The 22,356-nt window shown below is 44.9% G+C and overlaps 1 protein-coding gene across 7 annotated transcripts in view; it reads right to left on the bottom strand.

Moving 5' to 3' along the window:
* The window catches only part of RYR3 (ryanodine receptor 3), a 565,051-nt gene that overhangs the window by 185,956 nt on the left and 356,739 nt on the right, over nt 1-22,356 (bottom strand). For 6 of the 7 annotated variants that reach the window (XR_015135045.1, XR_015135046.1, XM_086322065.1 and 3 more), the window contains exons 25-32: nt 22,109-22,256; nt 21,029-21,234; nt 20,295-20,469; nt 9,718-9,926; nt 7,981-8,156; nt 7,065-7,101; nt 5,109-5,272; nt 1,974-2,139 (exon numbers count right to left, since the gene is read on the bottom strand). Coding sequence is in view for 5 of the 7 variants with exons in the window: in XM_086322065.1 (XP_086178191.1) it covers nt 1,974-2,139; nt 5,109-5,272; nt 7,065-7,101; nt 7,981-8,156; nt 9,718-9,926; nt 20,295-20,469; nt 21,029-21,234; nt 22,109-22,256 (1,281 nt within the window). In the remaining 2 variants the exon portion in view is untranslated. The remainder of the gene's footprint in view (nt 1-1,973; nt 2,140-5,108; nt 5,273-7,064; nt 7,102-7,980; nt 8,157-9,717; nt 9,927-20,294; nt 20,470-21,028; nt 21,235-22,108; nt 22,257-22,356) is intronic. The other variant, XM_086322067.1, reaches the window with a different exon arrangement.

Below are 22,356 nucleotides of genomic sequence, written 5' to 3'. Positions count from 1 at the left end.
TTTCAGATTTGGGGCAGCTACGGACCCCTGCTCTCCAACCACAAGCCAGACAAAGGGCTGCCAAGGGGCTTTTCAGCCTCCAGGCTGTAACCTGGGGCTGATTCTGGAATCTGGGGCTTTAGCCATTGACACAGGAGCCATTTACAGCAGAGCTTTTTATCTCCTGTATTTGGCTGAGCTGGAGGACATGGCAGCCCATTCCAGTATTCTTGCTTAGAGAATCCTGTGGACAGAGGAGCCTGGTGGGCTGTTGTCCATAGGGTGGCATAGAGTCGGACAGGACTGAAGCGACTTAGCATGCATGCATGCATTGGAGAAGGAAATGGCAACCCACTCCAGTATTCTTGCCTGGAGAATCCAAGGGAAGGAGGAGCCTGGTGGGCTGCTCTCTATGGGGTCGCAGAGTCGGACACGACTGAAGTGACTTAGCAGCATCAGCAGCAGCAGTTGGCTGAGCTCCCCTCAACACTGTTTGCCACTGTCCTGAGAACACTTTTGGAGCTCCTCGTTGCTTCCTAATTCCTCCCTACCTTTCCAAATTTGTTACCACCAACCATTACCCATTCTAATCTGTCCATCATTCCTCAAACATAAACATCGCTTATGCCTTCATCTCCATTATGCTTTTGTGCCCTTCTTTCAACCAAGTACATGCCTCTCTCTCTCTACCTGGAAGTATTCTGTTTCATAATCAAGATTTCTCTGTAATAAATTTTTCTTGGCTACTTTCCATGGAAGTAGACTCCTTTTCTGAACTTGGATAACACTCTATCCATACATACAGGAAGCTTTCCATTCTACCTTTGAAGTGTCAAGAAGGTTTAATACAGATATTTAATTCCTTAACTTAGCCTTTCTCATAGTATGCTCTGTAGAACTCTGGGCTGATAGAATATTACTAATTGTTAAATTAAAAAAAAAAAGCTTTTCTTGATTAAATGAGAAATGGTTGGCTAGGTTTCTTTCTGAACCATTTCTTAAAGTTTTCCTGTACTAACACTTACTGCGAAACTTCCAAAGGAAGATATAATTTGTGGCTTTTCCCAAGCTTATTTGGCCATCAAAGGTGAAAAATCCGACTTAAAGCAGATTAGCTTTCTTGTGGTTAATGACAGGTAAACCTACATGTATATAGTTGATAGTTTCCCCAAGGAGTTCTGTCAGTTTATAATCAGTGAAAGAGGGAGATACATTATTTACATAAATGCAGTTTTTTAAGGACCCTGCAAAGAAGCCATAGTGAATGAGAATAACCTTTTTTGCAAAGGGAATACTCCCTGGCAAATTAATCAGTTTTTATAGGTCTATATTTTGAGCACAGAAGTTTCTTAAAGTGAGGAGTATCTCTGTTGACCTTTTAGACTTTGTATCTTATATAGTGTTGCTGCTGCTAAGTCGCTTCAGTCGTGTCTGACTCTGTGCGACCCCAGAGACGGCAGCCCACCAGGCTCCCCCGTCCCTGGGATTCTCCAGGCAAGAACACTGGAGTGGGTTGCCATTTCCTTCTCCAATGCATGAAAGTGAAAAGTGAAAGGGAAGTCGCTCAGTTGTGTCCGACTCTTAGCGACCCCATGGACTGCAGCCCACCAGACTTCTCCATCCATGGGATTTTCCAGGCAAGAGCACTGGAGTGGGGTGCCATTGCCTTCTAGAGTAGGTAATGTGAAAGTTGCACAGGAAATACTGATGGAATTAATGAATAGCCTTTCAGAGCCCAATGCCACAGAAAAACCTTTTTATCTGCTAGAAAGATGACCAGCCTTTCTAATCAACCAGTAAATAAGATCTTTCCCTCTTTGAACAAAATGAAGTCATTTTGTTCTTGTTTGTTTTCCTAGATAGCTTTGGACCATGTAGGTACATCAACTCCATGTGCTGTGGTGAAGACGCCAACCACACAGAAGACTGAGGAGCAGAGCCCTGAGCACCCAGGCCTGGGATGCCACTGTCATGGTCCCTGATGCCACTCCTACCTGGTAGCAGGTGCCAAGTTCCCTCCCGTTGGCTGAAAAGGACAACATGCCCATCGCCAGATCCACGAGGCAGCCAATCTCCAGGTCCACGTTGCTGCGACTCGCTCTTTGGGATGTAGCCACGATGTCCCCACCCCAGACCATGTAGCAATTGCTGCGTTTCACGCTAGGAGCCAAAGAGAGCAAAAGACAAAGAATAACCTGGACTGGGGCAGTTTGCAGTCAAGACTCAGGACTGAAATGCCCCCAAAGCCTCCACGGAAGCTTTCCAATCAGCCCCCAATAATTGTTTTTCTTAAGTGAATTCGCTGAGTTTAGGAATGTGGCAATCTATCTGCTTCAAAGAACAGAGTATTCAGGTAATCTTTTCCTGGCTCAATGTCAATTCGCATTTCTGAAACAGATATCAGGGACCACAATATTAGAGGGGAGAACTAAAGGTGCCTGTGGACTTAGAGAGAGGTTTGGTATAAGAGGTGGGAACAAAAAGGTCTGTGTCCTGAGTCCCAGCCCAGTGCCAGGGCAAAAGGCCACTGGACACTTGAGATGCAGGCCCACGTTCCCTAGGATGGCAGGCCTGGGCCATGGAAGACTTGCAAAGTAGATAAAGTTAATATCTGATGTCCTCTCTCCTCTTGACCTGTACTACCTGCCCTCCCAGCTGTCTGGAGTCCTGCCTTCCGCACCCTCACCCTTCCAGACCTATGCACTTGGGTACCTTTCTCAGCTAGCTGGCTACCACTCCCACAAAGAAAACTCCATCACAGGCATTTTGATGAAAATGCCAACTATAATAACCAAAAGATTTTGAACCCCCAAAGCCCAATTTCTTAATGGTAAGATTTCAACCACTGGATGGGCTCTCAAGAAGCAGTAGATGAGTTCCCAGAGCCGCTTATGATGGCTGAGGGCAAGCCCAGCCCTCGTGTGTCCATCTGAGGGACCTGAGAACTTAAAGTTGCATCAAATGACTTGTCTCAGGCTAAAGGACTTCCCTGGTGGCTCAGATGGTAAAGAATCTGCCTGCAATGCAGGAGACCTGGGTTCAATCCCTGGATTGGGAAGATCCCCTGGAGGAGGGCATAGCAACCCATTCTGGTATTCTCTCCTTGGACAGAGGAGTCTGGCAGGCTATGGTCCATGGGGTTGTAAAGAGTGGGACACAACTGAGTGACTAAGCACACACAAAGGAGAAAGTGACTCTATATGGGACACTACATCAGCCCTTTAAACTTCCTAAGGTCGATCTGATTTTGCCTTGGAAAGCCAAGAGTTTGATTAGAATTCTTCCAGGTTCTTTCTGATTCTCAAAGTCTATCCCTTTCCCCAACAACTAGAAATCCCCTTTGTAAGCATGCCTTCACCTCCTCTGCCTGCCTCTTCTCTAGGGCACCAGTGGGGCTGGTTTCGCAGTGAAAATGCCCTCAGGCAGAGCCAGTGCAAATTGCTCCCTTCAAGTGAGTTATAGCCATTGCTAGATTTTCATTAAGGTTAAACTGCAGCTGTGTTACTACTACTTTTCAGTGATTAGAGTACTAAGTACATGGATGACTACAGAATCCAGTTAATAATGTATGAAAGTCATGGGAGTGTGAAGTGCTACACTTTGGTCCTATTTTAAAGGGCTCAAGTTTGAAATGCCCGAAAGCATCTGAAAATCGATCCCGTGTTTATTTCTTATTATACAAGACAAAGAACCAAGAGTTATTGAAGTGAAGTTATTGAGCACCTACTATTTCCTGCGTCTTATTCTAGGTGCCAATGTGCCACATACTTTTCTCAGTGAGTGTGGTCTGAGGCTCAGATAAATAAAATTATCAGTCTGGTGTGGCACAGCCAGAAAACTGGAGCAAGAGACCCAGCTGGGAGGAGACCGTCTGGCTTTTTGTTCTTTTGGCTGAAGAATGAAGTCTGGACTGGACAAGGGCTTTCACATACCTTTCTTTGTAACCAAACCAGATGTTGCATTTGGTTACAGCATCTCCTCTGGGTCTCATAACATGCTGGACAGTCAGTAATGGTAATAAGAGCAATGTTTATTGAGTACTTGGGGCAAGGCACTGCTGTAGGCACTTACCTATGTTTTATCTCAATCCTCAAAACACTCTGTTAGATTAGAACTATTATTCTCATTTTATAGATGAGGAGGTTCAGACCCAGGGTGGTTAAGTAACAGGCCCAAAGTCACACCTCTAGAAAGCACTGGAACTGAGTTTAAAATGGGGGCAATTTGCTTCCATTGTCCTCTTTGCTTCCTCTGTCCTCTTAACTACCCACCACAATGGTCTCCCAGGACACAGCAATCCTGCCTGACCTCAGCCTCTAGTCTTTGATGAGCAAGTAGCATCTAAAGAGCATTGATTGCAAAACATCCTGACTTTTTAGGGATAAAGGTCAGCATGAGGACCAACTTCTTACATTTCTATATAAGTCTGTATGGGCAAGGACTCTAGGAAATCTCACTGAGGTGGAAATAAAGTCTGCTGGTTCATCTCTGGGGCAATGGTGGCCAAAGATCTTTTTTCTGATGGCAGTTCTAGTGGACTGGTGGGAGGATATGGGTGTACCTAAGGCATGTTTTTCTTTAAGATCCCTAATTTCTACTCAGCGGTAATTATTCCTGAATTCGTCATGTCTCTTTGATGGTCTTTATTCTTTCAGCCATTACCAACTTTTGATGGGGAGTTCTGAGTTGATCAGCTGCTGTGTATGATGTGGTACATCTTTTTATTTCTTTGGAACTGATTTCCCTCAAGCACCTGAGGATTTTTCTCTGCCTTTTTCTAATGTTGCAGAAATTGGGACTTGTCCAGAAATCACAGAGAAAAGACTTAGAGGGAGCTTAGACCTCTCAATTGTACATCTGTATTTCCCATTCCTGGGTCATGTTTTATATACGTAATGAAACTGCCCTTTATTCTGGCTGATAATAACTTCGCCCACCATAGTACCCTCTCCACAGCCCCACCCCAAGCTCATTCACTCAAGGATTTTAAGCCTGTGCTTTTTTCCCCTCTTTATAATAGAAGTTGGGATGTTTCCTTCTTTGAGTTGTGAGCAGAGAGAGGAAAAAGACTGCTGGATGAGAGAGGGAGGGACCTGATGGCCAAACCTGCCCCTTGGAAGTCCTCTTACCTTTCGTGGACTCGGCCTCTTTCATCCCCCAGAGTAACAGTCACAGTACAGTTTTTATTCAGGTCAAACTTTTCACTGTACAAGTGATAATCCGGAGTCACCCATCCGACCCACACGCAGGAGGGGTCCTGTCCGGCAAAGATGCGGATCGCATAGTAGCACTGCTGGGGAGAGACCACAGATGGAGTGAGTGACCCCAGCTGGGGGGAATGGGCTCAAGAGGTAGACATTACACAGCAGCCCACTTGTCCCCTTTTCGTAGAAAGCACACTCTGTACTGGAGTGTGCCCTGCTCTCTGGACTAGGGGCAGGGCTGATGCGAGAACTTGGCTTCCTTGTTTTCCCGCTTTCTGTTGTGCCTTAGCACCTAGACAATCAGGCACCTATTCTGTCACCCTCTGCCCAGAAGATGCTGCTGCTGCAGAGATCAGGGGCAGCCACTCAACGGTCAACATAGAACCCTCACTTTCTTCTGGCTCCTCGGGCTGCTGGGGGGAGCTGGGCACTGTCTGCCTTCAGAGAGAACAGTCAAGGTTCAGAGAACAAGGCCACTTGCCACTTCTGCAGGGAAGTCCAGGGATATATTTTTTTAAGTCTTAAGAAGGAAAAAGCCCACATTGTGGCCAAAGGTGCTTCATAAAAGAAAAAGCCCACATTTTGGCCAAAGGTGCTTCATATGGCCATTAGGCTCAGTGACAGGCAGGGCTGAAAACCATAGCCATTCTTAGGTAGGCACTGTAACAATTTGTGAAGTTTATCACTGTGTTGTAATAGCAACTGAAGCACTGAGTTAAGTGACTGCTTCATCATTTTCTTTATGAAACTGAACACATTTATTCTAAATGAAGTCCTCATATTTGTTGTTATCTCCAATTTTTTGATTGGAAGAGAAAAGAGTCAGCCAGACACAACCTGTGCTGGAATCCTGGGGCTGGCAGCTATTAATCGTGTGACCTTAGACAAGTCATTTGTCTTCTGTGCCTTGGAGTGCAAGAGATTGTTCATCTCCCAGGGCTGCAGTGGAAATTAAGGGGGAAGGTGACACAGTGTGCTCCGTGCAGTGCTCTGCACACAGCAGGTGTGTGACACGCCAAGGCAAGAATCTTATGCCAGACAGTTAACCTATGATTACCGGGTTGCAGGGTAACTTTATTGAAGGGGTGACATGCATTTCTTACAAACAGTTTTTTTTTTTTTGGTCAGGTGCTAAATAAAAATGAGTTGTTTTCTAGTTGCTAAGTCGTGTCTGGTTCTTTGCAACCCCATGTCCTGTAGCCCACCAGGCTCCTCTGTCCATGGGATTTCCTAGGCAAGAATACCAGAGTGAGTAGCCTTTTCCTTCTCCAGGGGATCTTCCTGACCCAGGGATCAGATCTGCATTTCCTGCATTGGGAGGCAGATTCTTTACCACTGAACTACCAGGAAAGCTCAAAAGGAAGAAAGAAATTAGGAAGCATTGCTTTCTGACCACTGTTTATAGAAAAGAATCAAAAGCAGCCTGCATCTTCTGGGCTGGCTCCCTGCTCTTTTTTTTTCATTTGACTGCTTTCAACATCATTCCTGGCACTGCTCAGAGAGATGGGAGAGTTGATTCACAGTTTACATAAAAGAGCAAACAAAAGGATTAAATTAACAGCCCCCCTTTCCCCCTCAACTGGTGTTCCTTTCAATCAGAATGGCAGTGCTGGGTCCCTGGTGGCAAATAGGCACCAAGTACACAATGATGCCCAATTAGATGCTCTAGGTAGAGTTCTGTTTTGCACTGAATAACTGTTTTTCTTTCCCCCACTTGAGAGATGCCATAGATATGTTCTGGAAGCATTAAGATGGATATTAAAAGGCAGAGTAATTGGCAATTAAAGAGGATCTCTAGACAGATCTTTGCTGTAAGGGGCATATTACCAGGCATGGCAAAGAATCAAATAATTAAAACCATAATTGAGCACATTTACTTACTGTTGTTGTGTGAGAGAGTATTTCTTGCATCTGTTTCCTGGGGGGAAGATAATCCATGTTTTAGTTCTTCAGCTCTATAAAGAAGCCAACAAGTCTGACAGGCAATTGATCTACCTTTAATGACGAAGACAAGTTTAGGAAGCTGCATGTTTCCCATATATGAGTGATCCCAACTGATCTTGGAACTTTTCATCAGCAACCTGCTACCAGCAGGCAGGACTATGCCTTCTAACTCTTGTCTCTCAGCCCAGATGTAAGGTAGGGCAAGGGGGAGGCTGGGGAGATGTTAATAATATAGGCAGGGATACCCTGGGATACATTATCCTGTTCTCTCAAACAGCTTTGCTTCTTTAAAGCTTGGTAGATAGTAAAACTCTTGAGGAAACCTGCACCAGCCTTATATCAGTGATTAAAAATAGACATGAAAGGGAAGAAAGATAGCAAGGAATATATTTCTTACCAGGCAGAAGGAATTCACATTACTCATGAGTCACACAGCTACTGGGTTGGACATTGGCCATAGTTATGCAAAGAAGGTAGAATTTGCCTACAGAAGCTTCTAATTTCACACAATGGCAACAACAATTGCACTTACATTCTTTTCTACTCCAAAACATAGGAATTACAAGTTGCAAGGAGGCTAGGGACTCAGAGCTTGAGAAGAGCAGAAACGTGTCCACTGGATGTGACGTAATCAAGCTTGATTGGCCCCCTAATTATACACTGTGGGCACACACGCACACACATGGGCACACACACGTATGAGCACACATCCTTATTTCTTTCCTGACTGAAAGCAGAGGGAACCCTACAGACCGGGCTCCAGCTGTGCCATGGTGCAGTGAGAAGCAGACAAAGTCAGTTTTGCAGCAGACATGCTGAGCACCTCTGAGAGCTGGAGCCCCCTCTCCCTCACCTTTTCTGGAAAGCATCACTGTCCATACAGGGGCTGTGACTGAAGGAGGAGTGGCACTCGACGGGCACGCTCAGGCGGCAGTAGATCATGGTGGCACTGCTGTTCTGGGTGCCGAATGTCTTGTGGGTCACCTTGAGGCACGGAGGGGTATCCATGGTGCCGTCGATCCTCACGACCTGGAAATGCCACCATCCTCACCTGACAGCCTGACTCCCGCCCACCCTCTCTTCCCTCACTGACTACCTACGTAAGGCTTTCTGCGAACGGCAAAGGTTGTCATGAGTGGTAGCCCAACCGTTACACTTATCGTAATGTGGACCCTGCCCAGTAAAATATCATAGACCCACTTCTGGCTGGGGAGATTAGGGATTTGAAAACATGGCTGCTGGGTTTTCTGCAAGGTCAAGGGTGCCAGGCAGCAGGGGTGTTGCAGTGCGTTTGCTGATGCTGACCTTTTAGGAAGGTGGCGAGTGGCTAAAGAAGAAACTTTTCATAGGTTTCCCATGTCAGTAGGCATAAGAATATCTAAGGGGGGAAGGCGCCAGAAAGCCCAAGACTCCAGAAGTGACATTAGAGTTTCCTCAGAGGACCCTGTCTCCCACCTGGTGGACTTCCCGCCTTTACCTGTAGCCTGAGTCAAACAGAGGATCCTGACAAAGGAGGAAATTCCCAGCTCCAGGGCGTGAGCACTTGGAGGAGTGCAGTGGAGGAGGAAAGATCACAACTGGGTGTTTGAAGTGTATGTGTGGGGATGGGATGGGGAGCAGAGAAAGTGAGCAGACTTACAATGATGATTTTGTTATGATCTGAGCACTTCTCCCTGCATTCTAGAGCCAGTTTCTATCCTGCGGTCCATGAGCATGCTTACCTAGGTTTGTGGGGTCTGCATATTTTCAGTTTGTCAAAGGGGCTCATGACTTCCAAAAAGTTTATGAGCCAGCTTTCTAAAGTAACTATCAGGTAGAAATTGAAGAAATTCAAGTCTACTATTTAAGGGTTTGGGGGAAAGGGGAGATGAAGAGCTGATGCTTGCTGAATTCAGATTGGGAGGTGAGTGAAGGAGACACACTCTGGTGGAAGCGAGCCCTTGAATCTAATGCTTCAGTGGAGTTGATCTGTCTGACATCCCATCAGCTCCCATCTCACCCTGACACCATGAAAAAATCGTAGTGTGTGTGGGCGACGCAGGGCAAGGAGATGTAGAACCAGAACCCAAATCAGGATCCTTACAATCTTTGGCTTCTCTGCTTCTCTGCTCCCCACACAAGGTACAAGCATCATAATCAACTATTGCACCTCCACCTAAAAAGCTGGAGATGGTTCTGCAGGAATTAAACACAGCCTAAAAGACATTAAGTCCTGAGCAGAGGAGAACAATGTCCGGGACATATCATCTTAAGTGCAGGTATTGAACTATTTTAGGAAAATGACATTTAAGGACTCTAGATACTGTTTTGCTCTAATACTACTATAGCAACATCTGGAGAATATGTAGTGGCCCAAAGATTTGGGGATATGGATCTGCAAGGTGGTTGGTTATCCCTTGTAAGATGCCACTCAGCTGCCACAACTAAGGTGCCTGTAATGACAGCTCTGGAGTCCGGCAAGGAGGTGACTGGGGACAGACAAGGCGTGGACTTGGGCAAGCACCAGATGTGACAGGAACATCAGTGGGAGCTCAGTGCCTGGGTCCCCCTGCACTGCCAGCGTCCCCCACGATGTGTACATGTAGCATACCTCTATCTGCGGATGATCCTTGGGCACGTTGACAAATGTTGGGAGGCGTTTGCTGAACCACATGGCCACGTCACGATTCATGTTGACAGCAAAAGGCTCAAAGCCCTCTTGGAGGCCGCACATGGTATAAAACTTGAAGGTGCTGGCATCCATCCCGAGATTCATACGGCCGATCTGAGACAGCCCCAGAGAGCAGATGGGCACAAAGCCTGCAGAGTGGTGAGAGAGCTCGGTCAGCCTGCAGGACTGTCCCGGGAGGCTGGGAGGAAGCAGAACCCTTGCTTCCCTCACAGCTTTGAGTCCCAGTAGAAAAGATAGGACAGCATCCTTTTCTTTCTTCCTGGCCCATATACTCAACAACAGGAGGCCATGTGGAGCTGACAGCTGCCCTTGATATATGGGAAAGACAAGCGAGTCTGGTTCAAAATGACTGGCAGAAAAAATAACCATCCAGCCAAGATGTAAATAAATGTCATCTGGAAAAGTAAAACCAATAAGAGAGAAAGTGAAATTCTTTATTTATGTCTTAGTTAAAACTGATATTACTTGTGCGCTAAGTCACTTCAGTCATGCCCGACTCTTTGTGACCCCATGGACTGTAGCCCACCAGACTCCTCTGCCCATGGGATTCTCCAAGCAAGAATACTGGAGTGGGTTGCCATGCCCTCCTGCAGGGGATCTTCCCAACCCAGGGATTGAATCTGCATCTCTTACGTCTCCTGCATTGGCAGGCAAGTTCTTTATCACTAGCACCAATTAGGCCCTGGGTAATTTTAGTTATCTATCTCTGGAGATATACTTTCTTTTAAATTGAGTTATAGTTGATTTACAATATTATATTAGTTTCAGGTATACAACATAGTGAATCAATATTTAAATAGATTGTATTCCATTTGAAGTTATTACAAAACAATGGCTGTATTTCCCTGTGCTGTACAATATATTCTTGTTGTTTATCTCTTTGATACACAGTAGTTTGTGTCTCTTAATCTCATACCCCTATCTTGCTCCTTCCTTCTACCTTCTCCCCACTGTTTATCATGAGTTTGTTCTCTGTATCACTGAGTCTCTTTCTGCTTTGTTATATATATTCAGTTGTTTTATTTTTTAATTTCACATATAAGTGATAACATACAGCATTTGCCTTTGTCAGACTTATTTCATTAAACATAATACTCTCTGGATCCACCCATGGTGCTGCAAATAGCAGAATTTCATTCTTTTTTTATGGCTAACTAATATTCGTGTGTGCGTGTGTCTGTGTGTGTGTACGTGTGTGGGTATAGATATATACACACATATATATATACATATACAGATACATCATCTTTTAATCATTCATCTGTTTACAGGCACTTAGAGTGCTTCCATATCTTAAACCCTGTGTAATTTTAAATTTTGCCCCAAATAAAACAATGCAAGAAGCCCAAAGAATGACTTGATGTAAATTGCCAAATTTCTCTAGGTCCCAGCATCTTCTCCAGTGAAATGAGAGGTACAGTGGCTCTTGTCATTTGAGAATATGCTAAGAAGTTTTGGATGCTACACTATGACTGCTTGTTTACAAAATACATCTTATAAACCCCATCCTCCCAGTCTACTGTTACAGTCCCCTGCTAAGTAGGAAAGTGAGATTTTCAAGCAGGAGCTGTAGAAAACTGTTCGCTCCTACAGTTACTGTCTCTCCAAGCTCTTTTCTGTGTCCTCATCATAATAAAGCATTGCCATGCAGAACAGACCCAAAGCAGAAGTTCAGATCGCTTGGTGTTCTTGTCTGTGGGCTATTTATGAATCATAATTGTGGACCAACAAATCAGCAGAGTTGGGAAAGCACTAATTATCCCAGACCTGGGAAGACATGAGGCAGGCAGCTGGAGGGCAGCTGAGGCTGCAGACTGCTCGGAAAAGGACGAAGGGCTCCAAGGCTGGACGCTAAACCAGGGCTTGGAGCACCCCCATAAAGAAAATCGTGTCACTCCTAAGGAAGGAGTGTTTATGTGAGGGACATTTAAAGGTCAATTTTGGGAGAATTTATGTTCAACAGTAAGTCACTCATAGAGATCAAGGCCAAAATTCACTCTTCCTAAAGTCAGTGTGTATATACTGTTACCTAAATCACAAAGTTTCTATGTAAATAAGTCATATAAGTGAAAGATAAAACCAAGCTGAGTTGGTTGTTTTCAGAAACTGAATTTATTTAAGATACTATGTGATACTGTTTAATACTATTTCTAAGTAAGAGAGCTACAATGAAATCCTAGCAATGCAGGTGATGTCTGTACAAAGAGCCTCCACCCAGGACCACTGGGGGTGGCCCCATCCCTCGGGAAGGTGGAAGGTCTGGTCGATCAGATTCATGGGCCTTCCTGAGTATTGTTTTGCTCCTCAGACTATGTTTCATAGCCTCTGAGACTATAATAGATGAAACTACCCCCTTCTATAGACAGAGATTTTTATAAGTAAGGAAGCTTTGAAGATATGACTCTAGTATGGAATAAGGACTACTTGTTGGCACAATTTTGGGGAGCCTACTGGGACAGAGGGCTCTGCTTTATGCTGTGAGATGTGAAGGAAGGAAAAGAAATCATCCTGGTTGCCAGGGGCTTAGAGAAATGAGGATGACAAGTGGAAAGTGGGAGAGTGAATGGTGTGTGGTAAGACATTCCCACTTGCAAGACAGTACTTTTGTTTCCAACCTGGACAAGTACCACTGGAGTTAGCTTTATCTGGAAGACCTGATTTTGAAGCATTCCATCCCTGATGTGAGCAGAGACTTGACATCTTAAGAAAGTCTCTTGGAAGTGGAGAAAAAGGAACTCTCTGACACTGTTGGTGGGGAATGTAAGTTGGTGCAGCTATTATGGAGAACATTGGAAAAGACTCTGATGCTGGGAGGGATTGGGGGCAGGAGGAAAAGTGGACAACAGAGGATGAGATGGCTGGATGGCATCACTGACTCGATGGACGTGAGTCTGGGTGAACTCCGGGAGTTGGTGATGGACAGGGAGGCCTGGCGTGCTGCGATTCATGGGGTCGCAAAGAGTCGGACACGACTGAGCGACTGATCTGATCTGATGGAAGTTTCTCAAAAAACTAAAAGTAGAGTTCCATATGATCCAGCAATCCCAATCCCAGGCATATATCTGGACAAAAGTATAATTTTGAAAGATTTCTGTGCCCCTATACTCAAAGCAGCACTCTTGACAATAGCCAAGACTTGGAAGCAACCTAAATGTCCATTGCCAAATGAATGGATAAAGAAGATGCAGTACATATATACAATGGAATACTACTCAGCCATAAAAAGGACGAAATACTGCCATTTACAGCAACATGGATGGACCTAGAGATTATCATACTGAGTGAAGTAAGAGAAAGACAAATACCATAGGATATCACTTATAAATGGAATCTAAAATATGACATAAATGAACTTATCTATGAAACAGAAACAGATTCACAGACATACAGAACAGACGTGGTTGCCAAGGGAGACGTGGGGTGAGGAGGGATGTTTGAAGTTTGAGGTTAGCAAATGCAGACTATTATATACAGAATAGATAGACAACAAGGTCCTATTGTATAGCATAGGGAACTATATTTGATATCTTGTTATGAATGATAATGGAAAAGAATTTAAAAATACATATATATATATATACACATATAGTATGTATATACATGTGTGTGTGTATAGATATAAAACTGAACCACTTTGCTGTGCAAGAGAAATAACACAATATTGTAAATCAAGTGTACCTCAATAAAATCAATAAAAAAAGAAAGCCACTCTTTCCCTTTCTTCTCCAACATGAATGATAGGATAAGTAAGCAGCAGATTCAAAACATGAGGACTTCTGAATAACTTCAGGTCACATCAGTGACTTCCTAATTATAGACACTCTGACAATGTAAGATGCACACAGAAAGGAAAAAAGGTCATATTTGCACAAAGCCCTTTTTCTAAGGAACTTGGGCTCCTCATTGTTCCTAAGACATCAGCAGAGGGGACAGTACTTTGCTGTCCCTCTGAGTCACAGACCAGCTGCCAGTCAGTGGGCAAGACAAGGGGGGAAGGTTACAGGGGATGAATACCCCAGATCTAAACAGCAGTCATGTCCCGGGGGCGGAGGGCTGCCCTCATTACAGAGCAGAGCACTGGCCCTCTGGGACAGAAGCCATCTCTACAGGGGCCAGCTGAACATTGCCTGCAAACAGGCTCCTCAGCAGCAGCAAAAGTCAGGTATGTCAAAGCAACGGGAGGGAGTGTCAGGGACCTCCTGGGAGCTAAGTGGGCACAGCAGGGCAACTCTGTACAGTGGCAGACGAGAGCCTAAATCCCAGGCTTGCATCAAAAAAGCGAAACCCCAGAAAGGACTGAGACAAAGAGACATCCTCACAAGCACCAGCACTTTCTCCTGGGGAGGAATACTTTAAAACTGGATCAGCTCCCTCCACCTGGTAGAGAGGCTCCAGCTAAGGATCACTCCTCCACAACTTCCTGACCTGAGACATTACAACTTCATGTAACTCAGGAACTCTTGACAGACAGAGGAGGGAGGGACAATGATGATAAACCACACCAGCTAATATTTATCAAGTACCTCTAGGTGTCAGGCCCTGGGCTTAGCACTCTATGGATATATTACTGTGACTGAGGAAACTGAGGCCTAACAAGTTGAGTAACTTGCTCAAAGGACTGTCTCCTGGAGTGCATGCAGGGCCAGCATGTGAACAAGACTGCCAGAGGAGCGGTCCAGAGTGAGCAGTGAGGACTGAGGCCCAGATGCCTGCTTTCTAACTCTCACTTCCGGTGACTGGCTTTGTGATGAACTCTTCCTTCAGTGTTCAGATGATTTTCCTAAGTGTCATATAGTTGGCTAGTTTGCCTCTAGGTCAGGCAGCGGGAGACCTTCGACCACGAAGCACTCCAGGCCCCCAGGAGGAGAAGGGCTGCCTGTCACAAGTGGCCGCATGGCTCCCTGGAGTTGGTGTGGTCTTACCTGGATGGACAGAGCCACTTGGTAAGGCCATGTGGCATCACCGTGAACAATGTCACCTACACACAAGGATCCACACTTTGTACACAACTCAACTATAACCCCCAGCTCAAATGAGACAGGAGATGTAACAAGATGGAAAAATAAAGGTGAAAAACAACACTCCATCCCGACATGCATGCAGACTAGAAGATGCAATTATGCTGACGTCATTGAAGAGGTCTGAGGAGGAAATTTGCAAATGGCATTATTTGGAACCTAGATGTACATAAAATCCCTATTTGAGGAAAGGAATGTCAAGAACATATTCATTTAAATGCTGCAGAGGGCCCCAGGTTCTGATGAACTTTGTATCACAAGGCCTCATAGGGTTGTGTGATTAGGAAGAGGGACCCCCAGGAGGTCATCTTTTTATAATTCAGGAGCTTGGAAAGAAACCAGTTCTCTAGACCACACCAACCATGGATCCTTTTTAAAATCCATGTCAAACTGAAGAAATTTACTGAGAGCCAATCACTCCCCAGTAGCGGAAAAACTGAGATCATTGGGAGAAGTGGTGAGACCGCTGCCCAGACCATTCCTGGGGTGTTTCTCAGAGTCTCCATCCAGCAGTTCATGTTTTATCCATTAATTTTAATTTCCTAAGCCTCACAAAGAGGGAGTTCAGGGACAGCACCGAGATCGTCACAAGCTCTGTAGAAAACGCAGGGAACAGGAGGCCGCGCTCCCCTGCCACAGCCGCTCCCTGAAGCACAGCACCCACTTGGGGAGAGAATGACAGGGGGCTCTAGGTGGCAGCGTGCTTGTGCACAGACGACAGCGACTGCCTGCAAGAAAGTTTCATCTGCTGCCTGTGGAAGGGCTGCTGGTACAGCCAGAGCTGGGGCGTCTGTTAAGCCCTGACACGCCGATAGAGGAAGAGCTTGGGAGGCTGTCCCTGCAGACACTGAAGCTGTAGCAAAGCAGGGTGTGCCCAGGGGTGTCTGGCAGCAGCAGCAAGGGAGACCAGCCCTAAATTAAACTCTTTCAGACCTCATGTTTTGAGGTCCAGAATGATGTTCAGAATTTTATCTTCCTTTCCTTTAAATGGGATCAAAGGGAAGACTAACAGCAAAGGTTTCTCTGTGAGAGCTTCTCAGCTTCCAGATGCCTTTCGGTGACAACATTGAGAGCTGTGAGGGTGCAAGCCAGGGAACACAGTAGAGAACAATGATTAGGAAAACGAAGCTGATAAGAGTATGTCACCTATGACGCAGACGAGGATGGGGATGACAGCTTATAAATCACCCAAAGAAAAAAAAATCAGCCACGAATCGTAGTGCCTGCTCCCATTCCTCCCCTCAAAGGACTAAAAATACTTACCCCAGCAGGGTAAACGGCCTGAATCAAGGCTGGGGTGTTGGCGACCAGAACACACACACAAATGGGATTTTGCTTTCTGAGGGGCTGTAATGCACACAATGTTTTATATTCAACAGATGGTTTTCCTAACAGCTCAAGGCAAGAATTGCTGGCTCTTTCCATTTTATGCAGAGCTGCTCTATGGTTAAAGAGCTGCTCTATGGTTATTCTAAGCCTCTGGGTTATTGTCGTCAAAGAATTGCATGCAGACTCCCTTTCAATTGCCCTTCCTCTGACTCCTGAGCCATCACAGAACTGAAAAGGCCTCCCAGTTATCTTGTCTCCATGTTATTAAAGTGCAGTGCAATGCTACAGTACAATGTGTTAACATAATACAGTACAATTCTATTATAAAACAGAGTCCTAATAATACTTTGTTATTCTGAAGGTCAAATCATGTCTCTCTGTACAAAGGGTCAATGAGGCATCTCTTTCATTACAGCACAGACGATCTCTAAAAGCAGAGTTCTCCTACAGCATCCCCTTTCTTTATAGTATTCTGCTCAAACCCTAGGACAGCCCCCATGTCACAGAGAGTGGAGTCCAAGAAGAGTGGGCCCAGATTAGACAATAGTTTCCTGAATAAAAAGACCAAGTCTTGGTATTCAAGGCTATAATCTGTAACTTCTCATTCTTTCCAGCTTTGTCTTCTATAAATTCCATACACAATCATCCAAATGCTATTATCACTCTTTTCTGCAGTTTCCTGATTCCTATTACTCTACCTGCAACCCCCTCCCCCGAGAAGAAGACCCTTCTTAGAGGTAAAAAGCTCATCTGTAGTTGCTGAGACAGCTCATAGTTTTCATTTAACTTTCAGTTCCAATTCCAGTCTTCTAGAATTTTCATCCTGTATTGGTCAACTGCCATTTCTGACCTATCGCTTTGTATTGGTAGTTACCTTTCTGTATTTTCATTTAATTTATTTTTTGAACTAGAAAATTAACTCCTTCATTTTGCTACTATTTACATTTGTGTATACTTTAGACCACTGCTTCTCATACTGCAAAATGCATGGGAGCTGTCAGAGTATCTTATTTGAATGCAGCTTCTGAATCAGTAGGACTAGCGTGGGGTCTGAGACCCTGCATTTATAACAAGCAGCTCACACTTTTGATTATCAAGGATTTAGACCTCATGGAGTTCTTACAACTCTGAAAACTGACAAGATCTTTTTCTCTTCCTTATGTTGAGCCAAAGTCTTATAGATAACTAAGCTCCCCGAGTCCACAGGGTCACTGGACTTTGGACTCTGCCTACTCCAGGAAGCTCCTTTCCTTGGGGATGAGCCTAAATTACCTAGTTCTTTGTTTTCCTCCAGCCTCCTTGAAGATAGCCTCATACATGAAGATGATACCAGGCAAAAATTGAAGAGGAACTAAAGAGCCTCTTAATGACGGCAAAAGAAGAAAGTGAAAAAAACTGGCTCAACATTAAAAAAATTAAAATCATGGCATCTGGTCCCATCGCTTCATGGCAAATAGAAGAGGGAAAAGTGGAAGCAGTGAAAGATTTTATTTTCTTGGACTCCAAAATCACTGCAAATGGTGATTGCAATCATGAAATTAAAAGACACTTGCTTCTTGAAAGGAAGCTATGACAAACCTAGACAGTATATTAAAAAGCAGAGACATCACTTTGATGACTCTAAAAAGATCCAAATAGTCAAAGCTATGGTTTTTCTAGTAGTCATGTACAGATGTGTGAGTTGGACCATAAAGAAGAGTGAGTGCTAAAGAATTGATGTTTTCAAATTGTAGGGCTGGAGAAGACTCTTGAGAGTCCCTTGGACTGCAAGGAGATCAAAGCAGTCGATCCTGAAAGAAATCAACCCTGGCTATTCACTGGAAGGACTGATGCTGAAGCTGGAGCTCCAATACTTTGGCCACCTGATGTAAAGAGCTGACTCAGTGGAAAAGACCCTGATGCTGGGGAAGATTGAGGCAGGAGAGGGGACAACAGAGGATGAGATGGTTGGATAGTATCACCGATTCAATGGACGTGAGTTTAAGCAAACTCTGGGAGATAGTGGAGGAGAGAGGAGTCTGGCATGCTGTTGTCCATGAGGTCCCAAAGAGTCGGACACGACTTAGTGACTCAACAACAACATGAAGAGAGCATTGCCTGTGCTGGGTACTTAGTGAATATCTGTTTCCAAAGAGCAGTGACAGAGGATGGCTCGTCCCCAACCCCCTAATGTCATCAACATTTCCTCCCTCTTTGCCTCAGAACCAGTACGTGGGTCATTCTTTCTGCTAGCAACTTCTTTCCCAGTTGTTTCCAAAAATATATTCTTTAAAATTCATATTTTAAACCTTTTCAGAAGGCATTAAAACACGAACCCATATTGCTTCAGTCATCCTGTCTTTCTAAGAAAATACACTGACTTGCAGCTTTTCTATTATCCCAAATATATGGCTCTTAGAAAAATCTTTAAAGCTCTTTTAAGGTCCAGTTGATATGCATGTTGCAGATAATAGGTGTCTGTACAAAGTATGAAAATGATTTATAAAGCTAAAACACATTGTAAATAAAGAATATTTTATATGTATTAAAAATGTGCATGCACGCTAAGTCGCTTCCATTGTGTCCGACTCTTTGCAACCCTATGGCCCATAGCCAGCCAGGCTCTTCTGTCCATGGAGCTCTCCAGGCAAGAATACTGGAATGGGTTGCCATGTCCTACTCCAGGGGGTCTTCCCAACCCAGGAACTGAACCTGTGTCTCTTATGTCTCCTGCACTCACAAGTGGGTTCTTTACCACTAACACCACCTGGGAAGCCTGAATTATATGCTCATTTATTTCTGCTGCTCTTGCCTCCGCAATTTTATCTTTTTTAACGTTTGATGCAGGGAGAGGAGACTGTCTCTTTTTGTAAAGTGCCAGAAATTTAGAGCTACCTGGAACCCTAATCATTTACAGATGGGGAAAAGAGGCACAAAGAGGTTAAATAAAGTCAACCTGAGATGTCACAGGAGGAGAAGGACAGAGGCAAGACGGGAACCCAGGTCTCCTGCCCTGGAGCAGCCTCTTCCCCTCTCAGCCTCCCTGCCTTCTCCTCCTTTGTACTGCAGGAGCAGAGAGTGGCACAGCACCAAGACCAGAGGTGTGATCACAGCGGGTATTAAGTCACTGCCACAGAATATTACATCTGAGGAGGATGTTGGCATTTATATGGTCTATCATCCTGTTTTCTGGTACAGATGAAGGAGGCAAAGCCCAGAGGAGTCAAACCAAGCCTTGCTGGGAGCCCACAGCTTGTTAGGAGCAAGGCAGCTGACTCACAGTCCAGTGTTCCTAGTCCTGGTGCCAGCAGCCTTGTGCACATAAGGGAGTTCTGTAGACAAGAAATAAGAAGCACCTATTGCCCCTTTGTGTAGCTGGAAGCACCAACCTGACTGTAGTCTATTCCTGGCCATTAACAAGTGCAACTGTGCTTGGGTTTCACAGCATGTTTGAGTTTCAGAATAAATTCTATTTCATTCAAGGAACAGCTAAGTCAACTTCCATGTTTCAGTGATTCTCATCAAAACATTAAGTTCAATTATACCAACATTCACAATGACAATTCAAATCAGAATAAGAGGATAATTCTAATTCATTGATTTTTCTCTCCTGCCAGGGACATCAGTGCACAGGCAATTAGCACTTCCTTTGTGATCCTGAGAAACCTGGGGAACATTACCATGCCAAGGCACAAAGCAGGGAATTAGAGGGGAGCGCCTTGGTCATTCTATGCCTATATCTGGCTCAGATGGTAAAGAGTTTCTGCAATGCAGGAAACCAGGGTTCGATCCCTGGGTCAGGAATATCCCCTGGAGAAGGAAATGGCAACCCACTCCAATATTCCTGCCCGGAGAACCCCATGGACAGAGGAGCCTGGTGGGCTACAGTCCATGGGGTTGCAAAGAGATGGACATGACTGAGCAACCAACACTTTCCTTGGTCAATCTCTCTGGAAGTTCAGACTTACATTTATGCTGCATATATCAACTATCTCTATTATTTGTTTTGATTCTTCAAAAATGATAGTATAAGAGCTGTCTTCACCCCAGGGCTTTAGATCTGCAAAGGTCAGTGTTCCATGAGTGAGGAGGCATAAGATCTCACCCCACTCCCTGGAGTTCCCTTCATCTTGTGGACATGGAAAGGGGTGGGGAGGTTGGTGGATTTACCATTGTCAATCTCATAATCAGCGAAGGCAAGTTCAGAGCCTTTGTTGGTGATCAGCAGCTCCCCATTCAGCGTGAAGATCATTGAAGCATCATCCAGGTTAATCATACATCCAACCACATCTCCTGGCTGCCAGGTCCGTCCAAAATACCCACTCCCTTGATGCCAACGCTGGCCCTAGAAGACAAGAGCCCAGGGATTAGAGAAATGGAGGTCCTAGAGGCCCCTGTGCTGCTGGAGAAGTGACCCCATGAACAATTTCTCCTAATGGGCAGTGGTGCCTGGTTTCCAAACGATACTTCCCTTTCTACCAAGGACAGTGCTCAGGGAGAAGTGGTCTATCTACAGGTGTGGGAAACCAAGGTATACAAGGCTCATCAGAAAAGGTGGCCAAGTCTCCCAATACATAGTCAGCTATGTAAATGAGCTGGATTCCTCCGAAGACAAAGTGGTAAGATTGCCCCACATGCTTGGCTGCACAGTGTCCTGTGGGTTCAGGGGCAAGGCAGATATGGAGGTGATCACAGAAAGGACTAGAGTGTACAAGCCCTCCCCTTTGCCCTAGAGCAAAGGGACAAACACTAGGGGATGAGTGTGCTGTGGTCTAAATCAGTGCGTGTGGTGGCTCCTCCCTTTTGAAGCCAGAGGTCCAGATACTCAGCACTTCTCACTTCTGGAGAAATGTTTGGAGCAGAAAAACCTGGACTGAGGAGTGGCGAGCACCAGCCAGACTCACCCTGCTGCCTTCAAACACGAAGGCTTGGTCATCTGCCCCCAGCTCAATGTCAGGTCGGCAGCCTGGCCGGGCCCAGCCAACACGCATGTCACCTCCGGTCACCACCTCGAACTCGAAATACCACTTTCCAGATCTCACGGCATAAGAGCGCTCTACCCGGAAAAAGCGGATCTTGTCTATGCTGACTTTCTCCACAGCTGGGTCAGCTATCAAGAAGGAAAGGGAGGAGAGATTGCCGGAGAAGGAGAGAGAACACAGGCTTTTAATATTTAGGGAGGACTCCTCGAAGGATGTTCAACAACAAAGGCTGATGGCAGATCTCCTGCTAGTCAATATAACATAATGTTCATAAAAGAATCATCTCCATCATCATCATTTCATAAAAACACAAACTACCATTCACTGTGTGAGTGCTCTGCAGTAGAAATGAAATCTCAGTGTTTCCTCCCAATAATCCTATGAAATCAGTGTTATTGTTTTCATTTTACCAATGAAGAAACAGGCTTCTGAGGTTCACTTGTTCAAGGTCATACAGCCAATAAACCGAGGAGAGCCAAGATCTGAACCGAGGTCTGTCTTACTCCAAATCCATCCCCTTAAACCACTTTTTACTGCCCCACGTGCCTATGGTATCCCCTGAGGTATGAGGTGGCAGTGACATGTTAAATACTCATAAGGTGGTGATTTTAATCAGTGACAGAATTCAGTTGAGAGATGACATTACCTGCCCCAAAGTGAGATGATATTCATGTTCGGAAAATAAGAGAAATAATGGTTAACTTTGTTTTGGGACCAACTATCCTGAAAAGCTCAGCTATGCTGGAGGATAACTTATTCCCTGTGGGGCTGGGTCATAGATGTGCTCATTACAGAAATATCTGGTCAATGGAACACAGCTCTATGATCAACATGGTTCCCCCTCCACCCCCCTACTTCCTAAAATTCACCATTGTTTTTAATGTTTTTTAGCACCAACGGTATTTCTAACAGTGCAAGTTAGACCTATTGAACATCAGTATTCCTCCAGAAGAAGATGTGTTTAGCAAACTGGAGCCAGAATGAACAATCTGCACTCATTACCTAGCTCTTGGTCTGATGGCTCAATGTTATAGCCATAACCAACAAACGTCCGGACAGCTTCACGAAGGCTGTCCCTGTTTGACTTCTTGGTACGCTCATCCAGCAATGAATATGGCACCAAACGTGGATTTCTTTTGTTCTTTAAATCCTATGTGAAGCCAGAGAAAAGAGAATCTGAGAAAATGCATTTCATCTTTACAAAGAGCTCCTCCCACTCACATATCCCCAGCAACAGTCCTGGTTTCCTC

Source organism: Bos grunniens, chromosome 10, assembly GCF_055505025.1.
Source record: "Bos grunniens cultivar Pamir isolate PY7600 chromosome 10, Bosgru_T2T1.0, whole genome shotgun sequence".
NCBI classification, from domain to species: Eukaryota; Metazoa; Chordata; class Mammalia; order Artiodactyla; family Bovidae; genus Bos; species Bos grunniens.
This window is presented reverse-complemented; position numbering and strand designations above follow the sequence as displayed.